Source organism: Arachis stenosperma, chromosome 5 (assembly GCF_014773155.1).
Source record: "Arachis stenosperma cultivar V10309 chromosome 5, arast.V10309.gnm1.PFL2, whole genome shotgun sequence".
Lineage (NCBI taxonomy): Eukaryota > Viridiplantae > Streptophyta > Magnoliopsida > Fabales > Fabaceae > Arachis > Arachis stenosperma.
Genome location: NC_080381.1, coordinates 129,869,220 through 129,880,591, shown reverse-complemented (window position 1 = coordinate 129,880,591; position 11,372 = coordinate 129,869,220). Strand labels below are relative to the sequence as shown.

The 11,372-nt window shown below is 29.4% G+C and overlaps 1 protein-coding gene across 1 annotated transcript; it reads right to left on the bottom strand.

Moving 5' to 3' along the window:
• Positions 1-2,115: 2,115 nt before the first annotated feature.
• Positions 2,116-4,450, bottom strand: LOC130983229 (probable pectate lyase 3). The gene is made up of 4 exons (XM_057907428.1): positions 4,227-4,450; positions 3,289-3,946; positions 2,698-2,940; positions 2,116-2,334 (listed from the first exon to the last, which is right to left on the bottom strand). The coding sequence occupies exons 1-4, from the start codon at positions 4,448-4,450 to the stop codon at positions 2,116-2,118; spliced, it is 1,344 nt and encodes a 447-aa protein (XP_057763411.1).
• Positions 4,451-11,372: the final 6,922 nt, after the last annotated feature.

The following is an 11,372-nucleotide window of genomic DNA, read 5'->3' as shown; positions in this document are numbered from 1 at the left end:
CCTTCTGCTCTCTCCTCTCTCCTCTCTTGCCGTTAGTGTATGTGTAGAAGAAGAAAGGAGAAGCGGAGGCGGCGTGGAGCGGCTGCGGTGACGTAGAGCAGTGACCTTTCCCCTTCTCCGATCCCTCTTCCCCCTCCCCCCTTTCTCCTTCCCCCTGGAAACAGTACCCCCATTCTCTTTCTCCCCCTCGTCCCTTTCTTTCTTTTTTTTCTTTTAATTTAATTTAATTTTATTTTATTTTATAATTTTTTTAGTTAGGGGTAATTTAGTAATAAAAATAAAAATTTGGTAAAAAAAGACAATTTTAAAACAAATTGAAATTTTTGGAACTATTTTGTAACGAAAAAAAGATCAAAGATAAAATAAATTTTCGACCTCTACGTTAGAGACCAAAATCGTACTTTATCCTAAAATTAAAAATAAAATTTTAAAAATAATTAAGAGAAAGGGTATAGTTTATTAGAGTTAAAAAGCTAAAATGTAATTAACTTAGAGTATTGAAGAGCTACTGTAAATAAGTTAAATTGTTGATAAGTTAAATATAATTAATTAAGGTTTTTGGACTAAATTATAAATAACTAAAATTCTAAAGCTGAGTGTAAAACTTAAAGGTTAAAGGATAATTAAAAGCTAAAAGATATAAAAGGGTTTTAAGTATAAAGTGAGACAAGTAATATAAAAACTTAAGAATATAACAGTAATTATAATAAAAAATGTAGAAAGAATATTTAGTAACTTAACTTCTAGGAATTTTTTTATAAAACACTTTAGGAAGAGGCTTGAGATGAGAATCAAATGATTAAATATTCACGTACCAAAGAGGAAAGTTCTATTCCCCATGAACTCTTTGAGTATTGATCTTGGGGATGCCCACAAATTGTAGGATTGCTATTTCTCTCTATGCATATATTATGGTATCAAGTTTTGTGACGATTGTCGGTTGTCACGAACTAGTGGTGCTTTTTACCACATCGACACATATGCACGAACAGTACACAAAGGAAAACTATATCGAAAACTGGTTCTTAGATAATGTAGAGTTGCAGAATGTAAACTGACATATAAGTTCATGACATGCATAATACAGACATACATCATATTTATTTATGCATATTTTTCTGTTATACATATATTCTGTGTGTATGTGTATGCTTTTTGTATTCTTGTTTGTGTGATATTTCTGTATTTTTTGTTTGCATATTGCTTTCTGTATTTTACTATTTTCTATATTTCCTGTTTATACACCATTTTTCTAGTAAACAACAAAACCTTAATAAACTTAATTAAGAACCCCTAACTTTACTAAGAACCTGCAAGTTCTTACCCTTTTTCTCCCCTTAAGATGGAGCACCGGTGATCTAGTAATGATGTATGATCGTGTAGATGAGCGATGGATGATATTTTGTATTTTGATGGCGTCGACTTGGTTCAAGTTTTTTAAGATCTAGAGTATTATTCTCTTGCTTTTGTAGTCTAGAAAAATTAGAGGACGTCATACATATGTGTATATAAATAGTTAATAGTTAGTTACTTCTAGAGGCATTATAACTAAGTATTGCTAATTAATATGATGAAGAATGCTTAAGTGTGGTTATCTATAACTGCTTTATCTGTTATTATTTGTGATTTTATTTATATATGTCTTTTTGATTAACAAATCAATCACTTTCAAACAAATTCTTCTACTAAATAACTACGGGTTAACAACGAATCAAAAAGTTAGTTAAAGATTAAAAAAATAAATTAGTAACACTTAGCTTCTAGTATAATCATAATTTGCTAGAAGTTGTATTGTTAAAAAAAAAAAAAAAGTATATTTTACCCTTTTGCATATTATTCAAAAAGAAAAAAAAATAATCAAATTGACTTGAACGATATATTTCATTATCAAAGTATCAAAGAATTAAAAGAATTCTACAATTACTTTCAACATTCTTCCAAAATCGTTTTAATCCTATGACAATGAACAAGAAAAAATATTACGCATTGTATAGGATATCATAATGCATGCATCCATCCACTCCCTTCCTCTTTCTCTTTTCTTTCTTTTGCTAATGCTCAATTTGGGCATGCATCAATGAGAGAATTTTGTATGCAAAAATAGAGACGATTTCTCTAGCAAGGTTGACCAACTCTACATTTAAGGGAGCCAGCAAAAGAAGTAAGTCTTTGCACATATGAACCAGGCTTTGCTGTAATCATGTCCTTGCTTGAGAATGGTTTGGTTATCATTTCTGGTCCAGATTGTACGAAAAATGCTCCATTCTCAAACTCATCATTGATCGATCTCCATTGCCATGATTTCCAATCTCCAGTGGTTACTCTCTTTGTGACCTTCACCAATTATCCAAAAAAAAAATCACATTTTGTCAGAATATTATAATCTTTGTTAAAGACAAAAAAAAAAAAATTTCTATTCCAATCCTTATTTTGTTGATTAAAAAACGCATGTAGTATATTACAAAATATTATTTTGAGGTCCTTAACTAAATATCCTACATATATGAGGAGGATGAAATCAAGAGAAAAACATAATGCAGTAAAAGCTAAATATGTATGGTTGAGTAAGGAACAAAGATAAATGCATAAAATCAAGAAACTATGAGTAAAAATAATACAAATGCATGCACAAATTTGCAAGTGATATATTTTTTTCTAAGCATGAAACTGTGTATAAGTGCATGTGTATATGCATACCTCTTTAGCATTGTTGTTATCAGGAGCCACAAACCGATTGCCTTCACTAATAATTGTTGGATGACTGCTACCACCAATGGCATACATTTCCCAATGAGTATAATCATTATTGACAACATGCACAAATCCGAATCTGCACCTTGGCATCCTTTGGATTAACCTTTTACCAAAGTGGTTAAAAACCAGGGTGATTTGCATCACCTTATCAATTGTGTGTTCGTCATTAGCACCAAAGAGCATCACCTACAACACAAACAAAATCAGTGAAATAAGTAAAGAAAAGACACATAATTCTTTATTTTAGGATGATTGTCATTTAAGGATATTTTATAGGTATCAAAAGAAGTATATAATTGTGTTTATTTTTAAATTATAAATTAAAAAGGAAAAGAAGACATAATACAATACCATGGTAGTTATAAAAATACATTAAAAATGCATAAAATTTATAAAACGTATTTAATATTTTATAATGATTTTAAAATAAGAACGATTAAATAAAGTATATAAAACCATTGAAATATATAAAAAATGCTCTTAGAAAAATAATTAACATAAAAAAATGTTAAACACTTGAAAGTAATTACTTACGTCATTATGATCCGTGAAATGACTATTAGAGATGGTAATGGCCGTAGATCCCATAATGGCGTCAATAAGTCCATCGGAGCATTTCCTCATGGAAACATGGTCAATCCAAATATTGCTGGCACCAAAGATGGAGATTCCATCACCATCACTGCGTGTCCTAAACCCAAAATGGCTCTCAGAATCCCTAATAAGTCCACCGGTACCGGGAACAATGTCATGAATCTTGATTCCATGGATGATGACATTATTGACGTATTGGAGAGTGATGCCTGCACCCTTAGTAATGTAGATATCAACTCCTCTTCCATCAATAGTCTTGTTACTAGAAACCATGAGCTCTTGGTTGAGTCTAATATTCATGCTATGAGCAAAGATAATCCACAAAGGTCCATCTCTTGTGACTGCATGGCGAAGGGTACCGGGTTTTGGATTAACCATGTCATTGTCAGCAGGACTAGTAACAATGTAGATTGGACCTCCCTTTCCTCCAGTAGTATTTCTTCCAAAACCTTGAACACAATTTACAAGTTTTTGGCGATTATCTGCCCAATTGGGGTCACACCTCCAACATCTGTCAATGTTATTGGTTGCCTCACATGCAACTCCTGCCCTTTGACCATTCAAGTTCCTTCTTGCATGCCTGCTACCAGCCACATGTCTAGTTTTTCACAAAAATAAAATAGACAAAAGTTTATTTATCATGTTATAGATATTAATTACCATATATAATCGAATCAATGTTATATTTCACTTGCAAAAGAAAAATGATAAAAAATTAAAAGATAATAACAATGATGAACAAATGAACATGTGTAGAAAATGTTAATAATATGACTCCGAAATAATTCGATGGTGCCTAAAGATATGGAATTGAATTTTGCTTTGTGAAAAGAAATTGTCCTTATAAATTGAATATGTAATAGCTTGAGAATACGCACTCAGCAATGGTAGAAGAAAAGTTTCTAGAAAGTTCATGTGGGTTAGGAAAATATGCTTCTTCGCTCATCTTTCTAGCAATAGCAGCCCTTTCCTTCCAGTATTTATTATCAACCATTTTGATATGTTGATCTACATTTGTAGTATTCTCTAAGATATTGGCTTGCAAGGATGGTATTACGACGACCAAACACAATGAAAGGAATAAGTTGTAAACCTTTGCCATAATGTTATTTTATTGATTTATGGCAAAAAGGTTTTGGTTTTCGATACCAATCTCGCTAAAGTAAAGCCAATACCTTAGCGAGATGGGAAGAACTAATTTGCAGAATATCGAAAAGTTCTTACAAATATATTGAACACATCATTTGGTAATAAATATGGTGGGACTATGAATGGTGACAGCAAAAGACGGTAAGACCACAAGCCAAATTTGTGATAAAGCCATAGATAAACACGGAACACTTTTTAATCATGCATAAAATTCTATATTAGGAATGGAAAAAAGGTAATATTTCCTTATTAAAGTCAACGAAAAAATTGGTGTGGTTCTTCTGGAATTAAAATCCTATAAATATAGTATGTTCAATTTTTAGACCCGTGAAGACAATGATGTTGATTTTGCTAATTCATGTTGTTTCAACTTTTATATATATATATATATATATATATATATATATATATAGTATTTTTACTCGTAATAATATTATAGAAATATAAATTTTTTAAAATTATGTTAGTTTTGATTTGATATTATAGATTATAGAACAAAAAATTCATAAAATCAAATTAATTTTACAAAAAAATCGTATGTAGGAGACAAAAGTTTTCATCGAGTAAGAAGATCATGATCTTCGTAGATAAAAAAATTAAACAATAAGATTTTTAGGTATTATTTTCATTTGAAAGAGTTTAATTTTTTACTAATAATTAATTTTAACATTCATTATCTAAAACTTTAAAAGAATTTAATGTGTATATTGTTACATTTGATTGGGTGTTAAGTTTATAGTATAAAAAATAATTAATTTTTATACTTGTTATTTAAAAATAATATATTTTCACACTCTCTTTATATAAAATATAATTAGGTATTAATATAAGAAATTATATTGATAATTATAAAATTAACTCAAAATTAATTTCTTTTTAAATAATTGAATCTTGATTCTAATTATTAAATATAATATTAGTATTTTTTCTAAATTATATGTAATAAATATTTGAAGAAAGAAAATTGAAAGTATAGTTAGAAAGATAAGCGATAAAAATTTAAAACTAAATTAAAAAAATAAAAAATATGTGCATAATAATAATATTTTTTATGTGAATAATATTATGGAATTATTTTTAGTTATATTTAATTATAAATTTACTATATTTTTTTATAATTTTATGAATTTATTTGATATATCATTTTATTAATCTTATTTTTTGTAGAATAGGTAGAGAGATAGAGAATGAGAGAAAAAAAAGAGAAAGATAAAGAAGTAAAGAGGGAGTTTGTTAATTTTTTTAAAAAAATTATTTTAATTGTAATAAAAGAATATCTCATGACACATTATGATTTGTTAAATTAATAATAAAAAATATAAATTATAAGTTATATATATAGAAAGAGCATAGAAAAATAGCAAAGATGAGAGAAAAAAAAATACATAAGATGAAAAAAATATTTATTAATTTTAGAGAAAAATATTTCATCCCAAAGACAATTCTCTACATTGAAAAAGCATACAAGACCCTACATACAACGTGTATTCTTGACTAAGAGAATCTTCTCACTTATTTCCAACATCGATGGGAGTTTAGTGTTGGACATAAGTATGCATGTCCAACAAAATACTATCATGAATTATTATTATTATTATTATTATTATTATTATTATTATTATTATTATTATTATTATTATAGATTTCTTTTTATAAGAATAAATTTTTATAATTTATGATAGTGTCCTTAATTAAAATTAGAAACGAATAATTACGATAGAGATCGTAATAATGAGATATACGTTTTTCGAGTACTTTTAATTTAAATTGTTCTTAATCATAGAATCACTAAAAATGGGACATTATTAGTAATTCAGATAGATTAATATATATATATAATAGTCTTCATTGGATGAAGATTAATATATCTCATTTATTAAATTATATATATAAATGGTATATATAGAGATATAACCATTGAACTGACTTACTCTAAGAATTCCTAATGGTTATAGTTACCGTATATTTGTCAATAGGATATTCTTATGATGAACATAATATTAGAATTTTTCTTTGACCCGCGACTATCATAGTAATTGATAATGTATTTGTTATACTTTGATTTCGGACACCTAACAACCTGCGGTGTTAGTTGAATAGACATTGGGTATAATTTAAATACTTATAGAATTAATTATTAGTCAAAATGGAATCCATCAACTATGGTAATGAGTTTGAGCTCTACGGTTATAATGAATGAATACAATGCCTTGCCCAAGCGGTTTGAATGAATTAAGAAATGAGTTTCTTAAGTCATTCATAATTCATTATAATAATGGTAACAAGTTAGAGTTTGACAATCAAACCGTACTCTAAAAGTTAGCCAAGAGCTGAAAACATGGAAGGAGTTCTATTTTTTGATCATCTTGGGTTCTTAGTAAAAAATATTATTACTTCATACTATCGGGTCGTCAAGGAGCATTGCTAGACGCCAACCTTGATTAGTAAATTTAGTATGACTAATTTACTACCCGCTTAGTATTGAACCTATGGGGTCACACACTAACAAGTGTTCTAATCCTTGGTAAATAATCATTTAATTAATATTTTGATTAGATCAAATAAATAATTATATTAATTCAAATGGAATATTATTATATTCTTTGCTAGCACCATGAATATAATAATTGAGAATATTAAATAATTAATTATTTATTCTATGATGAGTTTTAAACATGGATAAAATCCTAACTGATTCTGTTTTAAATTAAGTTGTAATTTGATTCACAAATCAGTCACCAATCTCATACTATATATATGTATCTGATAAAAGAAAGACAACACAAGTTTTTCTTTTAACTCCACATACACAAATATTCCAATTCTTAGTGAAGAATTGTTAGTGCAAGGAGTTGCGAGAAATTTCTCAGTTAAACCCATTGGTCAAGGAGTTGACAACAAGGATCAGTCTTGGTGTGGATACACATAGTACCTTCATACTATCGAAGGAGAAAGTTTTAATTAACTAGGATACTCAGGTATTAGCATCTAACCCATCTTATTTCAATAAAATTTTAAGCACAAAATAGATCAATAGAATTACTTTATTACTTCCGCCGCGTGTTATGAACACTTATAATCCTACAGTGATATCAGAGCCACGACCTTTTTGTGTTTAAAATTTTATTGCCAAAATTTTACAGAATTAAAAGGATTAATTTAGATTTTGTTATTATAATGAATGAGATTCCTAATAATGGCATGAATAATGGCATGGGATGCTATTATCAAAATTACAAATTTATATGGGATAAAATTATATGTATATTAAGGAACATACTGTTATTATTATTATTATTATTATTTATGAAATAAAATTGAAAGAAAAAAAAGGTAAATAGATTTTATACTTTGTTTATGAGGAGTTACCTGACAACCAGGAGATTCATACTCAAAGATAAAATTTATATATGTATTTGATACATGGAATGAATTAATTTTTACTTGAATCTAGACAACCTAGGGGTATAAAATATAATTTAATTAAATAATAACCTGACAACCAGGTAATTATTTGGGATTAAAATTGTATGTGATACATTTAATCATCTATTTAAAAAAAATGTATGAGTAATGATTTGACAACCAAGATACTCATTCATGATTTTAAATATATTTTTTTAACACTTAATTTAAGAAATAAAGATTTCTTAATTTTCTATAATAATAATTATTGTAGAAAGTGTTATTTGTATGTGTGAATATGTACTTATATTTATTTTTTTCTTTTAGATTCATGAATAATATGTCTGCTCTATCACTGTGTGGCATACTTGAAAATAACAAATTGGCTGGAGCCAATTATGATGATTGGTATCGCAATTTGAGAATTGTTCTCATGTATGAAAGGCTAATTGATATAATCGACAAGCCTGCTGTTATGGCCGCAGTTCCGAAAGAGGATGGAAGTATTGATAATGAGGCAACCAAGGCTTATGAGAAGTTCTTGGAAAATGATCTTACTACCAAATGCATCATTCTGACATCTATGGGTTCTGATCTTCAGAGGCAACATCAGAATATGGATCCACCAACTATTATTGAACATCTTAAGAAGATGTATGGTGCACAAAGTAAGACGGTCCGATATCAATTGTCCAAAACTTTGTTTAGATCCACACTTGATGTGGACTCTCCTGTTGGACCCCATGTTCTTAAGATGATTGATCTTATTAAATAACTTGAGAAGTTGGGATGCAAATTAGGCAAAGAACTTTCACAAAATTTGATCTTGCAATCTCTTCCAAAAACTTTTTCACAATTTATTGTTAGCTTTAATATGATTAAAATAAGTTGTGATCTTTATGAAATGCTCAACATGCTAATTAATTATGAGAATTAAATTGAATCTGAGAAAAAGAAAGGAGTTGCTATGATAGTTGGCTCCTCTTCTAAAAAGAAAGGAAAGTGAAAAGCAAAAGGAAACGGAAAGAATAATTTTAAAAGAGAACCCATGGCACTTAAGGGTGGTGTGACCAAACCCAAGGGCAAACAAGAAAAGGCAGATAAAAATGATGCTGAATGCTTTTATTATAAAGGCAAAGGTCATTGGAAAAGAAACTGCAAGGAGTACCTTGCTTCTTTGAAAACCAAAGAGGAAGATAAGACATATTGAAAAACAGTTTTCATGATTTCTTTAGCTACTATTAATTCTTCTATATGGGTATTAGATACCGGAAGTGCTCATAATATTTACAATTCATTGCATGGACTACGAGTAAGTAGATGGCTGAAGAAGGGAGAAACTTACCTTCAAGTCGGGAACAGAGCAAATGTTGCTGCTGTAGCTATAGGATCTATTTCTTTAACAATGCCTACGGGCAAGACATTAGTATTGGAGAATTGTCATTATGTTCCTAATTTTATTGCAAATATTATTTCTGTTTCTATGTTGGATAAATGTAGTTTTTATTTTAATATTAAAAATAGCATTTGTTCTATTTATTATGGTGATGATTTATACGTAAATGACTATCTCCAATATGACATTTATATTCTTCCCGATTTAAATGATAATTCTATCATGCATGTTTCTACTCTCAAAAGAGAGAGGAATAATCAAGTAAATGAATCATATCTTTGGCATTGTAGACTTGGTCATATAGGAGAAAAAAGGATTTATAAGTTACATAAAGAAGGTTACCTTAACAAATATGATTATGAATCATATGTAACTTGTGAATCCTGTCTCAAAGGAAAAATGACCAAAACTCCATTTATGGGATATAGAGAAAGGGCTACAAAATTATTGGGACTAATACATACAGATGTTTGTGGACCAATGAAAATTCAAGCCAAAGGAGGATATTCCTATTTTATCACTTTCACTGATGATATGTCTAGATATGGCTTTGTGTATCTTATGAAACACAAATCTGATTCATTTGAAATGTTCAAAATTTTTTGCAGTGAAGTTGAAAATCAAACAGGTAAAAGCATTAAGGTGCTTAGATCTGATAGAGAAGGAGAATATCTAAATAATAATTTTCTTGAGTACTTAAAGAAAAATGAGATTCTTTCTCAATGGACACCTCCTGGTACTCTACAACACAATAGTGTTTCAGATAGGAGAAATCGAACTTTATTAGATATAGTTCGAACCATAATGGATTTTACTGATCTTCCATTGAATTTATGGGGCTATGCTTTAGAAACAGCAGCATATTTGCTAAATAAAGTATCCACTAAAGCAGTTTCTTCAACACCATATGAGATATGAAAAGGACGAAAACCAAATCTCAAACACATTAGAGTTTGGGGATGTCCAACATATGTTAAGAAATTGCAAAGTAATAAACTTGATGCTAGGTACGATAAATGTAAATTTATTGGTTACCCTAAAAAAACAATAGGTTATTATTTCTATCACCCTTCTGACCACAAAGTGTTTATGGCAAGAGGTGGAACCTTTTTAGAAAAGAAATTTCTTTCTGAAGGAAGACAAGGTGAAGAAATAGAACTTGATGAAGTTCAAGAAATCAATGAAATAGTACAAGCTCAATAATATGAAATTCAAGTTAAGCAACCAATTTTGGATGTACTCAAACTAACACCAAATTTATCATCTTCAAGAGTTGAGGATAACGAACCGATAATAGTTCAAAGAGAGATTAATGAACTAATCCTTGAACTACCTTTGGAACCGGTTCAACAACCTCCAAATTTGGTACAAGAACTACCTCTTCAACGGTCCACAAGAGAACATCGTCCACTACTAAGGCTAAACCTAATGGTGCAAGATGATGTGGACAATGGGATCGATTATGATGATAATGATCCTAAGACTTATGAAGAAGCAATGCAAAGTTCTGAAAGTCTAAAATGGCAGAGTGCCATGGAATCCGAAATAGAGTCTACGAGGATCAACAATGTTTGGACTTTGGTTGAACCCTCAAAAGACATAAAGCCTATTGGTTGCAAATAGGTTTACAAGAAAAAAGATTGGAGCAGATGGTAAGGTAGAGACCTATAAAGCCCGTCTAGTTGCCAAGGGATATCGTCAAAAGGAGGGAATAGATTATAAAGAAACATTTTCTCCTGTGACAATGCTCAAATCCATTCGGATTCTACTTGCTATAGCAGCATACTATGATTATGAAATATGACAAATGGATGTGAAAACAGCTTTTCATAATGGAGAACTCAAAGAGAAAGTGTACATGACACAACCTGAAGGTTTCACACTTCAGTCTGATCAAAGTAAAGTTTGTAAGCTGCAACATGCCATTTATGGGCTAAAGCAAACTTCTAGAAGTTGGAACATTTGCTTTAATAAGATAATCGAAAAGTTTGATTTTATCCGGTGTGAAGAGGATCCTTACATATACAAAAGTTTAGTGGGAGTACAGTCATTTTCTTAGTACTCTATGTTGATG